Consider the following 19,465-nt stretch of genomic DNA (forward strand, 5'->3'; position numbering starts at 1 on the left):
TGAAGATCAGACTTGGGACTTATCCAATGATTCAGTAATAGGACCAATGTCGTCTCAGTACTAATAAAACACTTCCTTGGTTTACGTTCACTAGTGTATTTACGTGTATTCCTTTGATATGACGCAAAATTTTATTCCAAAATTGTTAAAAAAAATTATTAGAGTCAATGGGTTAATCGAGTGATGATTAAATTTTAAAAATAATCATTTTCCATTGAAAAACGATTCCGATCCATTAAAATAATGTTGCATAACATATTACTATAGTTTCATTTTCTTTAGCAATCGATATATAATTTTTCAAACAATCGTATATAAACTAGGTATTGTTTGAGAATCACCTCTCTTCAATTGTCTACTAAATAATTTTCTAGAAGTGTATAAATAAAAGGAGTTAGTTTTCCAAATAATTCTTAATAATATAGAATTTCAGTGAAAAAAAAATTGAATTCTCTCAGTCACCAATTGGAGAGAAACAGTTTAGTAACGACAGTAATTTCCAAGAATAGAAGCAAATTTTTATGAACAGTATTACATAAGATAGGATGATGTATAAATACGATTGAACAATTTGTAAACTTAGAAACTTTAGAAAAACATTGAATCTCACCGGATTATGCGAGAATTTTTTATAAAATAAATTATTTCTACCCACTCACTGATTATTATATATTTTTCTTTCTTAAGATCGAGAGTACAAACCTAATTATTCTATTATTATTTGGGTACTAGTTCTTTTATATCTTATGTGTATCATAGATTTTTGTCTTATTGACAAATGTAAGTATACCAGGTCACAAATATTATATGTTACAGGCTTAATGTAAATTGTTAAAAAAGAGATATAATTAATCCTCTTATATCTAACCCTAATCTTAACAAACGTAAAAAAGACTTAGAAAACTGACGACTGCTGGAAAAAAAGAAAACTATTAAAAATATTGAAATTAATGAAGAAAATATAGTAAATAGTAAAAAAACTCTTAAAAATCTTTAAGATTTTTTCTTAATTTGTCTTAATATATTTTACGAATGTCATATACTTTAAAAGCAAGAAACACAATGTATAATATTATCGTGACGAATATATAGTTCAAAATATGAAATTCTGTATGCATATAAATATATATATATATATATATACATATATATATTTGTATTTTACACTATATGTATTTTTGTTACACTGATACTGATTTTGTTACACTATGTATATAGTGTAATGTATATATATAGTGTAACAAAATCCTATGGATGTTTCATATCTTTATGGAATGGGTGTAAATAATACATGGGAAAAATATACGAAATAATTTGTTTATTATGCAAAAAGCATTTGATTATACGCACATGTGAGGGCGAAGATTACCCAAATACAGTACAATTTAAGAAACTTACATAACTTATGACACTCACATAATGATATAAATTTAAAACAATGTCCTTCAAATACAAACAGAAGTATTGTTTGTGCAATGTCTTATTGTTTTTAATATAGGGACTTAAAAAAAAAAATTATTCATTTTAAGGTAAATGTTCATTCATATCAAACATTTTGAATAATTTAAAATAATTCAAAAACATAAATATACTAAGAATTAAATTAATAAGAAAAATATTTACAACGAAATTTAATTTCAGATGTTCTGGTGTCGTCATTAATTATTACAAAATATCACATCATTTAAATAAACTTTCAATTAATAACAAAATTATAATTATTTGTGACATAGAGGAACTGCGAAATTAAAAATGTAATAGGAATAATTAAAATTATCACAGTCCAATAAATAACGTGACCCAAATATACAACTATATTTACTTCTATGGTTATAACGCAAATTAACTACACGAACTACACCATTGATCTAAAATTTATTGCTGTTCGACTCGACTATACTACAGTTAGTTAAAAGAGTTCTATAGAACGTAAGTACCTAAGCATTTATGATGACATTTATATACAGTATTGTTGATTGCATTGAATTATATGATTTTACAGAAATGTTAAATAAATGACAGTGGACGGAGTCAACCAAATTAACTGATTCGGGAGATATAACACGAAGACAAGAAAAAAAAAATCACTAAGCACGTAATATCAAAGTAACAATCATGCTTTTTATAGTTATATGTGAAGATACATAATGATTATTTACTTACAAAGAGTCTTTAAATTTTCTTATTGTAATGTAGCATAGAATTAATGCGAAGAAAGCCAATTTGAAAATGATATATGAGTTTAAAACGTCAGTTGTAATATTAAGAAGTCACAACCATATTATTACTTTTATTACACCAACAGCCCTTTGAATACGTTACATTAAAAATCAAATGGGCACATACATCAAACACTGGTCTATGACTACAAATTTTCATTTTTATACTATTTTATAAACATCATTTGAGCCTATATTTAAAAAGGAAGACACATTGACTTTAAAAGTTCGAATCGAAATGTAGAAAGTTTTAATTGTAATACGAGACATCAAGATTTGAATAACTGGTTATACGTTGATACTACTAAAACTCTCTACAGCTATTCCTGTAGGAGATGTAAGCGAGTATATATGAACATTGACGTACAGATATAAGAGGAATTAAGATGAACACCGAAGAAATTTTACCATTTAAATTCTGTTTAAACATTGAGCGCACATTTGTAAAAAAAAAATATAAATAATTTTTATAAAAATAAGTATTGAAAATATATATTACAATTTCACTTCAGGCGCATTGTTATCGTCAAAGACAACAATACATCAAGTTAAAATAAAATTAAAATTTTGTTCAAAGAAATGTGTCGCTCAAGATTTTAACAATTTTTCAAATAAGTTATTCAATATTAGTGGATAAACACATACATATTTAATGGATAAACACACTAACACACCAAATGCTAATCTGTCTGTTTATAATAGCACATTAATTACTTTAACTTGATTTTTCTATTGAAGCGTTATTTGTCCCCATAATTATTATTATCTCCCTATTCATGTTATATGTTCTTAAAAATATACACGTAACTTAATATTATATATAATATTCTATTCACAAATTGCCTTTGACGCTACAAACTTAATGAATAAATTTACATTTTATTAAAGCATAAAATAAAAACAAGTAAATTGAGCTGATAAATTAATTAACGTCTACCTCATCTAAATAACTTGTGGTTTAAATAAATAATTTACAAAGTGTCTTCTATAGTTCTTTTATGATATTAAATTAGGAATATGTATATATATATTAAATAACGTAAAGATTACAAAATATATTTATCGACTATTAGTTATTTAACTACTTAAAACTAAAATTACATTTGACTATATCAATGACTGAATCTAACATTGAAACTAATTAACTATGTCTAAGATGAATAAATTATGTGAAAATATAATGAAAATATTTTGATATATTATGACTAATATTTACATTTTATGGCCACTGACAATTAATTTATTTAATTTTAGGCCTATGTTACAAATAAATTGAAGTCCACTCAGTTATAATTATTTACAGAATTATATACAATTTATTATGTAATCGATTATGATATTTTACAATCAAATATTCAATTGAAAAAGAACATAATATTTCATATTTGGAGAACACAATCACATTTTTTCTGTCCTTTCAGAATGATATTGCTAATGTCTACATATATTTATATATTCGACTTACTACAAACACGACCATCGTTAATATCACCTACACTAGGTACTATAACAGGGTACAGTTAGAGAGAACACATAAATAATTTGAATATTACAATATTTAATTATAAACAGTTCTTATTCTTGAGGTAAAAAGATATTATAACTAATATTAAATTGTTCGTTCTGATCACTTACGGGTGGGTCATAAAATATTTCGTTGAGACACTAGGCCCGTCAAGCTGACGTCGCATCATTCTGAGGAAATATTCAAAGGGACGCTAGATCAGATGCGCGTCTTGATGGAAGTGGGACTCGAAGTTGAGCTGAACTTCGCCTTTCCAATCTTTCCGTAGCTTCAGAATCCATAGGATTCCGTCGACAAAAACTACAGAATGCACATGCCAATGTATTCTTAAAGGCATTACGAAAATCTCTATTGAAGTATGCATATATTATCGGATTCAAAGCTGAGTTAAAATATCCAGTCCAAAACATGAGAACAGTCACAAATTCTGGATACGTACACGAATCACACAAAGAAGTTGACAAGTAGAACAGGAAAAACGGCAGCCAGCAGAGAATAAAAGCGCCCATAATGATACCTAAAGTCCTAGCAGCTTTGTGTTCACGTTTCATTTTTAATATATTCCTATCTTTGGTTGGAGTATTGGCGTTAATATGTAAACCGTTTTTATCACCTACGTCTCTTGAATGCCGGTGCATCAACATAGCGTTTCCGGCTCTCGCGTGCAACGCCTTTTCTTGTCGGTTGGCTTCTTTGAAGATCGCTAGATAAGTAAATACCATTATGGTGCAAGGTATCCAGAACGATATTGAACTGGATATAACCGCGTAAGGTTTGTTTACTTTGAACTCGCACTGATTTAATACTCTGGTTTTCAAGTATTCACTCGTAGTATACCATCCCATGAAAATCGGGGCATACGATATTGTTATGGGGCTCAGCCACGTAGCAGCTAACATCACAAAAGCCATCTGAAAAAAGAACAAACATTTGACACGTATGTACGATCCAGTGAACCATATCACAATGTAAAAATTGCGAAAAATGTTTTATTCCATCAACCTAAATTGGATTTTATCTTCAAACTTTGTTACAAATTAACCGTTTTAATAATATTTGTTTACAAGTACTTATCGTTTCTTTGTGACGATAATGATAATTTTGTATCCCATTTTACCCTTTGTACTAAATTTAGCCCAATTAAATGGATTATAAAACAGTTAGGGGAGCTAGTGTCAAACTTATTAAAACAACCTTTATAAACAAACAAAAGGTATTAAATCCCTTGTAACATTTAGCTTTATTTATTGTGATTTTTAATTAGTATGCGGTAACTATGCTCACATATTATTTATTATATATTATATATATATATATATATATATATATATATATGATATGATATGATTGATATAGTTAATTTTATACTACAGATAGAGAACAATAAAGAGAATATAAAGAACCATTATATTATAAATATATTGAAATTCATGGAATATCATAATAAATTCTTTAAAAAAATTATCAATTTATCGATTGATTTAACTAACTACCTAACTATTAAGTTAGTTAAGTTAAGTTAGTTAGGTAGTTAGTTAAATCAATCGATAAATCGATAAAAAAGTAAATTTCTTTATTCAATAGTTAATACTATTGAATAAAGAAATTTACTTCTATAATTTTTGCTTTGTTTATTTATGTCATTAAAAACTATTATTCTATTCCAATGTATCAATCAAACGTTACTAAATGTTTAAATTACTCGTAAATTAAACGAGGTTTATGCTTCGTAAAATTTTATTTACGATACGATTGAATTTTAACTATAAAATTGTTGAAATAAATAAATCAAACATTGCATGCCTTTCAAACAAAGTGTATCTGATATTATTTTTTTACAAACCAACCTTTTTTGTCATTTTTATAGGATATTTTAAAGGCTTGACGATAGCGTAATATCTGTCCACGGATATGCAACAGAGGTGCAATATCGAGGTTGAAGTGAAATAGACATCAGAGGAATTCCACAAGTCACATATGACGGGACCGAATATCCATTCATTGTAATATTGGACGCTGAAGTTAAAAGACATCACCACGACAGCAACAAGAATATCAGCAAACGCTAAGGATACTACGAAGTAGTTTGTTATGACACGAAGTTTTCTGAAAGAAAAATTAATACTATTTATCACAATCTTTTTTAAATGAATACTATTTTTAATTACTTTTGTAAATTGTTTGCATCATAGGAATTAAGAACATTGTCGGATAAAGTAACGGTAATTAGTATGAATCAATGTAACAAGAATGAATTCCTCTGACCTGTGCCGCATAACACTGACGATCACCAACATGTTTCCAAGTACAGCCATGATGACAATAAGCAGCAACACTGATGTCCGCAGTTTGTAAACCCAATCTGGCAACCATTCTTGATCTTCCACGACCGTCAGGTTGCCCGTCTCAATACCAGTAACATTTGCTTGATCCATATGGGGCGGTCTGATGCTTAAAAGTTATTATTTTATGAAAATGACCCATTAACATTGAAATTTTTGAAGAAAAGCGGCCATTTTCTTCCTACATTATGAAAATATATAAAAAGGTAACTTGGGAACCTGTGGATAGTAGATGTGAGAGGTCGTATTGATTCAATGCTAAAATAATATGACGAATAGAAAAGAGACGAATGAGATTATGATACCAGGGGAATGGCGAATTGGAATAATATATTGTTGTTTAATGTAATCAATTATTGAATGTGATTTATTTGTTACAAAAAATTTATTACAAATAATCTTACTATATGGATCAGATTCTTAAAATTATATGATAAAATGCATTTTTGCCTGTTACTAAACACTTATATTAATTACCTTTATCTTTCCAGTTTGACTCCAATAATGTTTGTTTTCTTATCACGATCTTCCTCACTCCTTTTACGGAAAACCTTGTCAACGACCATTATCACAATCTACAGCTGAAAAGTAGTATTCTCAAAGTTGTTCTTCATTTTTTCTCCTTTCCTTCTGAATTTGTTTCCTTTTTCTTTTAGTCTTCAAGTAAACTTCATTATGTTGATATTTCTTCAATACATGTTTTTACATGTTGAACTAAAACAATGAAATAAAAAAAGGTCAGTAACTTGGACTATGGTTAAGGGAATTTAACATAAGAAACAACAAAGTTTCATCGGGATATATACAATAATAATACACGTACAGAAACAATATTAATTATTTTCAATGAAGAAAATTATTTTTTGAATTTTTCAATCGCAGTAAAAGTATATTGAATAAAATTTTCTAAATCATTAATACGCATTTATGATTGACTTTCGTATGAGTGTCAATATTGCATCTTCTTTATAGGAGAAAAATTATATATGAAAATAATTCTCATATAGAAATCTAATTATGTTAAATAAAATATGACTTATTACACTCATAGTCAGTCATAATTTAAGGAAGTTATCTTATAGTTTGAATTTAAAGACATAGAAAATCAACCTCATAAGCGTTATATCTAACGTTACAATTAACGTTACTATTAGTGTTAAGTAGAAACAACGTTCGTATTTCTAACCTAATTCGCTCTTATAAAATTCTTTTAAAGAATATTTTAACAAGATGTGGTCTGTTATTTGTCATAATAATTTGTCGTGAATTTTTTATGAATGCTAAAAGTCAACAAATTTAAATTGTATAATTAAATGACTCGTCCCCACTTTATTTATATAAACATTTTTCGTAAAAGCTAACATTGAAGCCATTTTAGAAGTGAATTGTGAGGTAGAACTGTTTATAATTTGAATAGTACCTTTTTTTTAGGTTAAAAGAGCAAAAGTTATATTTTATTTTTATAAAAATAGATGTTGTTAAATTTCCTGTAAACTCCATACAAATTAATTACCAATTTCTATATAAACAAAAACAAATAATTTATAAAAAAATATCTTTATACGTTTTTACTTTTAGTATTAGTTATCAGTTATAGTTAATTAAAAAAAATATATAGCTGCTATAGGAACTATAAAAAAAATTAAAAGTAGTTCATAGTTTACGAAGCTTCGTAATTGATCGTATCAAAAGTTTTTGTTTTTTTTTTTGTTTGATCAGAAATTTAATATTATCATTCCATTAAACATAACTTATATTGACTGACATTTGTATGTATAGCACTTATTGCCTCAGTAATATATCATATCGCAAGTGTAATGTAATTGTTATAATTTGTCGAGATAAGCAATACAACTAACTGGTCGTAATTGAATTAACACAAACGATTAAATTAAACACGGCATGCGTGTTAAATTATTAAACTTGTGAAATATATGTTTGGACTTATAATAATATTCACGTTTTGTAAAAGGACTGTAGATTATATAATCAATAGGAGAAAAAATATTTTCATATTACGTAATTAAATTAGAAATGAATATGTGAATTCCTTTTAGTGCCTCATAAAACTAAAGTTCATATCATTTGAGTTTTCAATGAACATACTCATGTCTCTATAAAAATATAAAGGATTTTCTATGTTGAAGACTTCAAATGTGCTTTAAAATAATATTACATCATATATTATAAAAAAAAAATTTTTTTAAAGAACTATTCGTGATATATTCCATAAAAGTTTTGTACAGTAAAAAATATATATTGGAAGTGTAACGTCGTGTTGTCGTTTTCCAGGGAAATTTATGTTCCTTCAATTAATCTCAGTAAAGTTATTTGGAATAAATTTAACACCTAAATGGAGAATTCGAAATTTCATGATAAAAACTTGATATAAATAGGAAGGTGGTGACCAAATGTCTTTTTAAATACCGTAGTTCGTTAAAATAAAATTTATAGCAATTGAAATATCAAGTATGAGGAAAACTCATATATATAATATTTACATTAAGAAGACATAAAATGAAGAGGTCATTTTTAACAATTTTATTCATTTAAATAATTTTCATTACAAATGAATTCATTTATTTTAGCCTCGAATATAAATGCGCAATTTCCTAGCAAGTCATCATTCGGTTTGTAATTTGGAAGCAAACATAGCTTAAGTGTTTCACTCACAGAATAATAATGTAAATGTCATTCAAAGTAAAGGAGACTCGACTTGAATGTTAAACTGTACAAAGTGTATATACAATAGTAAATAATTACTAAAACTTTTTTATAAAACAATACAATAAGTATTATTTCATAAGGAACTATCCTCGTAAAAATATTTTGATTGTTGTTTTAATAAATAATGTACCTACTTGGAAGTTTGAGTCTATCAGAAATATAGTTTAATATTTTTTGATAACTCGTCTAAAACCCAAATAGGGTTAGCAAACAGGTTTAGTTTCACGACATTTATTTGAACATCCAAAGTTCTCTATCGTGAAAGCACCTGGATGGAAATTTAATAATTCATCATTTTGTATAGAAAAATGGATTTATTTTTTAAAAATTTCAAGTTATCAACAGGTTATCGTTAAAAAACAAATACCATTTCTAAAAAATGAAATATATCGTACCCGCTGACATTTAGCTGTACAAAATATGACGTAATATAAAAATAAATATTCCTTTTATGCAGTGAAATTGCTTTTCACTTATTTAAATTGAAAATATTTTTATCTTTGAAATGAATATATACCGTTGCAAGCCTCTTCGGTGAACCAAAAAATCATCTTTATTTGTTTCATTAATTTCGACTGTATAATTTATTGCAATATTTACATTTTATTTGAATATTCAAATGTAAAGAATTTTTCACCAAAAATATGTAAGTGGGTGCATGATACTGTAATAGTATCTGATTAAACCGGATTTTGTACGAGAAGATTCAAAGTAAATTATTACGTTTGATGATTCTGAAGCTTTCTTACTTTTTTCACTATCATATCCAATTACGAGTATTATAAGTAAGTAAGCGTTTATTTTATATTTAGTTTTTAATTTTCTTGAATTATTTCATACAGAATAAGAAATGCTTATAATAATTTATTACTTTAAGAGATTAGGTTCATTTAAAATATAAGTTTAACGTGGATGGACATTGAATTAGATTGAAGTGATAGTTCCCTCTATAGTTATTTCAGAAAATTCTTAAAAGTTACTGAGGTCTATAAATAGATGTTCATATTATTAATTATAACTGAATATTGAACATTCTTTATACGAAAATAAATTTTTAAAATGGTTCGTCTAGAAAATTTCAATTTGTTTCCATCTGTTTTGTTTCCATAAAATTTATTAAATATACACGATCAATATAAAAGTAAATGTAGAAGATACATTTTAGATGAAAAATGCTTGTTTAATAAAAAAATATACAAGTATTTATAAATACCGATACAAATATAATATAAAAGATAGAGATAAAAGTCTATCAATCAAAATCATGCGAGATGCGGCGAGGAAAACAGATTCACTCGTTATACTCGTGTTCAAACCTTCAAGAATATGAGATATTTTTTTACCAAAATAAAATCTGCAAATGAAAGAAAATTAGAAGTTAACACTAAGTATAATCAATAGTTATAAAAGGATATATTAGCGAAATTTTCCTGCTATTCCGCTTTTAATGTAAACTGAGTAAATGTTTTTGATTTGGTTGTAAGGTTACGAGAATATTAACAACAAACGTAGCAAAAAATCACCTGTATTGAAAATAGTTGAATATTTGCTTAACCATCCGTAAAAATGGTTTCCCTTTTATTGAAATCACTCCAGAGTCGGTACGACTATTGGAATTCTCGTCAAAAATTCACTTTTATTGAGTGTTTGACACCATTGACTTTTTTGTGAAAGGAAAAAAAATCTTCATATTATTTATAAATTACAGAATGATAAATGAGTGACTTCCTGCAATGTGGTATGAGTATACAACAGGTAAAAAATGTTTTGATATAAGTGATTATATTCAACAACGAATTCGATAATTAAAATGATAAAAAAAATTAAAAATTACCAATTCATTGCTCCTAATAGATACTTCAGCGATAGAATTTATTTTTTGTTAAAAGGAATAAAATACAAAATTAATTATTAAAATGAGGTAGATACTGAAAAACTTTATATTTTTAAGTTAAACTATGAAATATATTTAACCGTTGTAACGAAAAAAACTAATCTTTGCACATTTTTCATTCTAAGTTTACATTCAGTAACACAACAGTTGTGTTAGCAAAAGTCATGCCATATAGTAATAAAATAAGCTTTTTTCATAAGCCCGTTACAAACTGTACCATTTCTTTGTATGGAAGCGTAGCGTAAAATCTTATTGCTATACATTCCATTTAAATTGAACTTTCTTTTTTGGGCCATAATCTTGTTATTGAGTCGTGAAAGTCATCGTTTTAACGAAATGGTTTTCCAATTTTGATATTATTTCTTCAAAGGTTTCGTCCATATTAAATTTAATTTATTTCTAAAACCATTGAAATTTAGAATTATCTGTCGGCCAAAAGTTTGAGACCACTTGTGAAAATCTTCTTCATCATCAAAATATTTCAAAAGTGCATATGATAAATAGCTAATTTGAATGCCTGCATATTCTATTGTTATTAAACTACTAATTATTGTCATTATTTTTGTTTGTTTATAAGTTATGATGCTATTACGGTTTATTGTTACAAAACATCAATGAGTGCCGCGCAGGGACCAGGTGGTAGAGTCATTGCAATATTTTTATGAGCTGCTCATTACTAATAATGTTGGTTTTGTTTCAAGTTAAAAGAAATTCAGGATTATTTTAGCATTCTAAAACATATTTTTTATAAAGTTAAATCTTGGTTAGTCCGAGCTCGTCACTGTTAAAATAAAGACATTAATATGGGTAAACTGCGTGAAATTAGCAGTGAAACTCGTTGTGCCATAGTTTTTTTACACAACGAAGCCAAATCTGAACGTATGATTGCCTCTCAACTTAAGTTGTCGAAGACTTGTGTTCATAACACAAGAGCCCGATACAAGGAAACTGGCAGTTATCGAGATCGTTTATGTTCGGGAAGGCCAACAGCTACCTCTTCCAGCGAGGATAAATTTATCGTCGTTACCAGCAAGCTTAATAAACGCCTAACAGCACCACAAATCCGCGCAGAAGTGAACAAATCCCGATCTAAACCTGTGTCACTGACTGCAGTAAAAAGACGATTGAGAGATGCTAACTTATTTGGTCGCGTTGCCGTTCGAAAACCACTACTTAGGCCACAAAACAAAAAGAAACGGATGCAATGGGCCCTTACCCATCGAGACTGGACTGAAGAAGACTTAAAAAAGTTCTTTGGACAGATGAATCCAAATTTGAAATATTTGGATCGAAAAGACGAATTTTCGTTCGACGTAGCGCCGAGGAAAAGATGATGCCAGACTGTGTGGTGCCAACCGTCAAACATGGTGGTGGTTCCATTATGGTTTGGGGATACTTCTCGGGCTATGGAACCGGAGATTTGGTACAAGTCGAAGGAATTATGAAAAAGAAGCAGTATAAACGAATACTACAACAAAATTCCGTTCTGTCTGGTGTAAGATTAATTTGAAATAGTTTTTTTTTTCCATCAAGATAATGATCCTAAACATAGTTCAAAAATATGCAGGGGTTATTTAGAAGATAAAGAAACAGAAGGGGTGTGATAAAACATGGTGTGGCCCCCTAAGAGCCCGGATCTCAACCCGATCGAGCTTTTGTGGGAAGAGCTTTATAGAAATGTAAGCAGTTGTTGCCCCTCCTCGCAAGAATGTGGAAGACTTTACAAGAAACCTGGAACAATATTTCACAAGAGCCAATCGACAAATTGATTGGTCGTATGCCAAGACTAGTGAAAATAGTAATAAAATGCAAGGTTTTTTCATGAAAAATCTGTATAAAAATTTTAACGGCATTTTTAATGTAAATTTTATTTTTTTCTTCTTGAGGTATGTATAGGAAGTATGTATAAGTATGTTGATTATTAATTAAACCTCTTGCTTCGTATTTTTTTTTGAGTTTTATTTCATTTTTATTCTTTGATGAGGCTGGTCTCAAACTTTTGGCCGCCAGTATACGTCCAATTCATGCAAATCAGAATTTTTTTATTTTGATAGAAGTAAATGGAAAAGGGGATGTTTTTTCATAAAATCCCGTAATGCAAAAGTAATAGCTATATGTTTAAATATATTTAAAGAAGTATTTAGTACTTTAGTTACTGTATTTAACAATCCTGAGAAAAGATCAAAGGTAACGTCTTATAAAATTTGGACACATTGCTTAAATTTAAGGAAATTATTAGAAATATTTAGAGTTGAGTACGCGAGCCTATTACACTAAAAGCCCTTTTCCGGGACAGCTTTTAAACGTGGGAAATGTTATTAACGCTCTATAGAAATTATGTCTTGGAGTTCTAGTTAAGATTTTCATAATAAGAAATAAAATACCTGCAACGATGACATCTATTCAATAGTAATTGTATAGAAGCCACATAATTAATAGTATATGCATGCGTTTGTGTGAAATTTATTTAAGGCTAATATTTCCATTGTATCTTATTCTCGGTAACAAAAGATAAGCAATAAAATTATTTTCAATTCCGTGTTTATGATTTCATATATATTGTATTTGCAATAAATTTAACCTTATTAGTTAAAATTAAGCAAATAACCCGATTCAGGCTTTGAATATTGCAGTAAATAAATAGATTTCTTTATAACAGCCATTATATTGTAAATTAAGCCTAAACAAACTACTGCTGCTGAATATGCTATATGTGATACAAGGGATTTTGGTGTTTGATGCTTCCGTCCGGGTAAGAGGGTTACATATTATCTCCCAGTATATGAAGATTTATCCACAGTATTTTACGAGTACGTCTCCTAACAGACTTGAAGTAATATAGTCAGAAAATGTAATAATCCAATTCAGAAAAAAAGGTTATGAATTCAAAATACAAAGACTTTTCCACAATTAAAAATCATAAATGTATATACCTTATATACCTAATAAAGCAAAAACACACATAACCCTTAAACATATGTGCATAATGTTACACTCATTGTTAAGTTAATTAAATTCATTTGTTTGTTGGTCAGATATTTATATAACCTACTTTTTCACTACGTGTTATTGTGGTTTATAAAATCTATATCAATACCATGTCTCTATAAATATCGCAACGAAGGGTTGTGTTATATGTGATAATTTTAGCGGCACACTCAATCTAATTTTCAGTTCATTATGTCAGTAGACACGCTTGCCATGCTCTTGCATAGTTCATGCCAACGCCTAACCATTCGACATTACGCTATAGGTCAATTCCATCTTTATATTATCATGGAAATATATTGAAAATAAATATCACTTATGATGAAGCAAGTTTTTTTAGATTGCTATTATTAAACAAGCCTAAAATTATCACTACTTAGCTTAATGTGATAATTTAATATCTGTCATTTTTCCAAAAACTATTAAGGTTGTAAATGAAAATATTTTTTATGAAAGGCATCTCTGTTTTATCCTCGTTTAGAGAAGAGTAATTTATTTATAATAATGGTAACAATATATGATTAGAATAAGATTATGGCATGAACAATTAACATTCTGATCTAGAACAATTCAATAAATCAGCAACCAGTATTTTATAATGGCATTTCAGATTACTTTTAAAGATAATCTACCTCGCCCTCTAGCCGCATGTTTTATTTAATTCCAAGAGGCCCATAACTCCTGAAGCAGAATGTGAAAAAATTTCTTTAATAAAGCCCTTTTTTGAGAGTTCAGAAAAATAAGAAAGTTTTGTTCAGTGTTACATATCTAATTGCGATAAATAATCTTCACTTAAAGCCTGTTTATAAATAATATACATTTTTAATTAAACCACACAAAAAGTCACTTCTAACCATACTAAGAAAAAATATACATAATAATGTTTAAATTTAAAATTACTGGAGCTGTTTAAAGAAAATGTTGACCAATGTTGAATAAAAAAAAAATAATTTGAATTACTTTACAACAGATGAAATATACAGGTGATACATGGTAATATATTTTTTTTTGCTCTTCTTAACTCAATTAATGCATAAAAATTAAACACTGTGATAACAATATGTTAAATGTTGAACATATAAAAGTATGCATGAAAATGAGTTGAAAGTCTGTGATAGTTTACTCTACATATAAAACAACAATTCTGCATTGTAGAAAAGGTAAGTAAGTCTTTTTTATCTTTAAAAACGTTTTGAACAGTAAAAGTCAGTGTAATGCTTCCTTTTTTGTTTTTATTATATTTTCATTCTTAATCAAATAGGGCTTAAGAGAAACCTTAAACCTTAAACAAAAATTTAAATTGTGTCTATTTTAGCTAATTAAGGATATGTAAAATTTTAATTTTTTCAATAGTAGTGTAAAAAAATAATTAAAATTTTTATTGAACAAGTCTCAGTAAAAATGTTTTAATTAAATTGATTTTAATTTTAAACAAAGCGCGTTCAGAGTTCAAACTAGTTAAGCAGACCGCAATGCAGTATTGCAACGTCGAACTGGGATGTTTTGTTAGAAATTTTTTCCTCAATAAAAACGCTTACATTGTTATTATTAGTATGTTAAAGAATCTTATAGCATGTAATCAATCAATCAAGGAGTTGTGAAGGAAATGTTTCATTATTAAAAATTGGTTTTAATCTTTATCATGTCCTTGTTTTATTATTAAGTTTAAACGTAGTAAATTGTTAATTCTGGGAGTCTTAATATCCATTACTTTAAATCTTCTTTAAATCCTTCCTCGTATACTCAACCTTTTTTAAAATAAATAACTATTTACCATAATTGGAAACATCTATTTACTTCATCAAAGTTATTTATAAAAATATTGGTATACCTAAATATATTTTCCCCGTACAATAAACATAGATGGCATTAATTTTTTGTTCCCGTAGCTCTACAAACAGATATTTGGAATAAAAGAAGATAAATAAAAATGTTTTCTCTGTGAGATTCAATAAAACCCTTTTCAGAGATATCTTTGCCTCTAAAGGATTAAAATGCTCTTAACCAGGTCAAGAGATTTCGTTCGGTTTTTTGGTAAGATTTATTGTAACCTGAATATTTTCTGAAACAATTCGCTTTACTAAAAATAAGTTTTTCATATATTATTTTAATAGACATAAACTAGTTACTTCTGGTCTTCTGGATATAAAAGTAAAATTATTTGGGATAGTTTTATTCTACGGACCAAATTTAGGTGACATTAATTTTTAATTAAGTAAAAGATTAAAAAAAGATTCAGTCATGTTACAACGCATACTAAGAAACAAAAATTTGTTTAGTTACGGGCTTAATTTTAGAAGATTTGTTAGATTGAAATGGTTTAATAATCTTAATGTAAATATATAAAAATTAAATAATATTAATTTTTTATTCACAGTCAAGAGTTAAATTCCTGACAGTAAATAAGATCCGCATTAAAACTACATATTATTGTTTAGCTAAGAGACTCTTTCATAGACCTTTAGTACTTCGAAACAGTTTTTGCATGTCCCACTTAAATTAAACCTCAAAAAGGGAACAAATATCAACTGTTATAGAAAATATAATAATAACAAATGATATGATTAATAAAAAGGAATAAATAAAACCTTTTTTTTTATTATGAGGTGAAGAAAAAATATAAAATATAAGGTAAATAATATTTTTTAAAAGGAATAAACTATCTTATAATTTATTGACACTTGTGGGATGTGACGTCACTTCTTGTTAGGTATATATATACCAGAATTTGATTTCGATTACAATATCAAATAAATCGATTTTTTGATCGGCAGAACGACTTCCCATATCGTAGTACATATCTCTTTAATATTTATTATACAAATATTGATTAACTACTGCGTACTCACTTTAATCAGTTGTTGAGTTGAAAAAAATATTTTTTGGAAAATTATACACATAATATACATGTTATCAACATGTAATACTCACTACATCGTAAGAAAGGTACCTATAAAGATAAATGTGCCACAAGATATTCAAAGGATGCTATGACAAACAAAACTATAAAAACCGGACGTGAAAAAGTTATTTTCCTCACATGCCTTAACTTCATAAAGACATGAGTCTCAATTCATCAAATCTACTAAGACTGGGAACACTGCTAATGTTAATTAATACTATCCATCCCAAATATTGAATTTCATAATAATAAAATTGTGATAAAATTTAAAACTATATTTCTTGTTGTTATTACATTTTTTTTTATGTTCCATTATTTCTCCCGGCAAAACTTTTCTCTGCTGTGAAAGGAACTATAACTTCATTATTACATATAAATTCTGCTTTGTAAGATAATATTGTTGATTGATATCACTTGACGCTTCGCCTTTAAAAGGAATACTTTATCAGAGACTTGTAACGTAATATTAAAAATAAGATCTAAACAAAAATATAATTTATTACAAGGAGAATTCTTAAAAAATACCTTTGCTTGATTTTATTACTTTATAGCATTATGAACGTAGTTTTGAATTGACTTAAAATGTATGGAAAGACAGAAATAAACAAATTTTATTGGCTATTTACAGAACTCCTTCGCGTTAAGGTGTTGAAAATATTTATTACTATTGATTTTAAATTTTACTGACGTTGAGTTGAAAACATATAGTTAAAGATTAATTTGATATTTCCTTTTTTTGCAATATAATATTAAAATTAAAATTTTAATGATAATGTTTTCTTAATAAAAATTCTTTACAATAAGTAATTCATATAAATAACCGTTTTAAAATGAAAAGGAAAAATTCATAAGCTTGCAAAGAATATTATACTTTTGGGCCAAGTGGAAAGTCGCATAAAAACTTTGAATGATTATTATCATAAAACTTGTACAGAAACAACACATGGGTATCACGATCGATAGACAGACAACCAAGTTCTTGAAAATGACAACGATCAAGTCGCATTTAATAGCTCTTTAAAGCATTTGTAATTACATTCTGACACACTTGGCACAACTCCAACTAACATTATTACTAAGAATGAAGTTTATGATCCATTTCACTTCATATTTGCTTCTTTGATTTATTTGTTTTCCAGATCATTAAGATTGTATAATTACAGCAAGCCTTGTACAAGTGAGACATTCTAACACTAAATTATTTCTTACCAACACATATTAAAATATGTTAGAATTGCAACATCAAACAAGTTATAACTTTATATGTATATAATATTCAAAATAAATAAATGAACATGTTAAATTTAATAAAACTCACTATCTAATCCTGTTGAACTTACTGGTTTGATCTAAATTAGAAAAGTTTTATTCGTTCAACAACTTTAGCTACAAAAAGTAACGAGCATATAATGTATTATTGGAACAAAGATACATGTTATGTAATAAAGCATCGGCCAATAAAATTTTATAGCGTTAATTATTGTCGATCCGTTGTTTATTTGTTACGTTATGGGATGGTCTCTATATTTTTGTGACTGGAGATTCTGAGGGATAACTATCGTCAAGGATATTTAGAAAAAAAAATAATTTTAAATACCTTATTAAATATTGCTCCTGTATCTCATTTCAGTGTCATAGTTGTTTGATTAAATTGGTTTTAATTGATATACGTAAATACTTTTTCTTATTTATATTTATATATATATATATATATATATATGTATGTGTATTTTCCTAAGTATGCGTCAAGAAAGACCTTCAAGAACTTAATTGATATCGATTTTAAAGCTAGTGCAGGGTCTCATGTCAATAGTCAATACTAACTAAATTAACCATATATTAATAAAGGTAGATTATTATTTGTGTGTTGACTGTTATATGAAATCTAACATTTTATATTTTGGTATCTGACTAAATTGCTTTGTATTTTCATGAATTATCGCTAAAAATATACGAACAATCATAAATGTTTATGGCATTTTAATACATCGTTATTATTGATTCTTCAATACCCTGACTAAAATAATATTACCAACACAGTTTTATAGCAATAAATTTTTGAATTTATTACCTAAATTCTTTTCATATGTTTTTATTCGACAAATAAAATTAACACAACCTTTAATTAGGGTAATATTTAACAAAAAACTCATTCTTATGGCCTCTATGAATTCATATTTGTAATTATTGAGTTAATAATGTTTCCGAAACAATAAATAACACGTGCTCCCGATACCGGAGGAAGCTCTGGTATAACGAGCAATAAAATTTCAGATTGTATAAATGTCCCGGCTATAAAATTATATTAATCAAATAATTTATTAGCAAATATCTATAAATATTTACTTAATCTAAAAACAAATCTGTTACGTAATGTAAGCATAAACCCTATTTTGTCATTATTTATTAAATTACTTCAAAAAAAGATCGACTCTGAATAAAGGGACAGTTTTTAAGTTCAGGTCAGTAGTTTTTTTCAAACTGAATGTGAAGGTACTCGTGAAATTTGTGTTCAAAAACTACAGTTTTAATGAAAGTCCCAGTGAAAATAAAACAATTCGTATGCACCGGCTGCAAACCAAATGGTCTAGCAATACTTACGGCCAATGAATTACGAGGTATTTTATTCCCCGACTTATTAACAAGTAATTTCCGACACTTGAACACAAAATAAATAAAAAAATTTGCAGTACTAAAAGAAAGAAATATTTATAACAGCTTGTTAATACAGCAATAATAATGTTTTGGATTATGTACTAGTCCTTTATATTTTCAATTCTCTTTTTTATTTCACGAATAAAAACCTAACAATTCGATATCATTCTACATTTAAAAACTTTCATTAATTTATTGAAACCGTCAACTGTT

At 27.4% G+C, this 19,465-nt stretch overlaps 1 protein-coding gene across 3 annotated transcripts in view; it reads right to left on the reverse strand.

Annotated features, from left to right (window-relative positions):
* Positions 1–1,301: 1,301 nt before the first annotated feature.
* The window catches only part of LOC116774727 (octopamine receptor beta-2R-like), an 82,851-nt gene continuing 64,687 nt past the window's right edge, over positions 1,302–19,465 (reverse strand). For 2 of the 3 annotated variants that reach the window (XM_061524081.1, XM_032667464.2), the window contains exons 3-6: positions 6,564–6,800; positions 6,010–6,195; positions 5,592–5,850; positions 1,302–4,655 (exon numbers count right to left, since the gene is read on the reverse strand). In XM_061524081.1, coding sequence (XP_061380065.1) covers positions 3,927–4,655; positions 5,592–5,850; positions 6,010–6,179 — 1,158 coding nt within the window. In that variant the 5' untranslated portion in view covers positions 6,180–6,195; positions 6,564–6,800 and the 3' untranslated portion in view covers positions 1,302–3,926. The remainder of the gene's footprint in view (positions 4,656–5,591; positions 5,851–6,009; positions 6,196–6,563; positions 6,801–19,465) is intronic. The other variant, XM_032667466.2, reaches the window with a different exon arrangement.

This window comes from Danaus plexippus, chromosome 23 (genome assembly GCF_018135715.1).
Source record: "Danaus plexippus chromosome 23, MEX_DaPlex, whole genome shotgun sequence".
Taxonomy (NCBI): Eukaryota; Metazoa; Arthropoda; class Insecta; order Lepidoptera; family Nymphalidae; genus Danaus; species Danaus plexippus.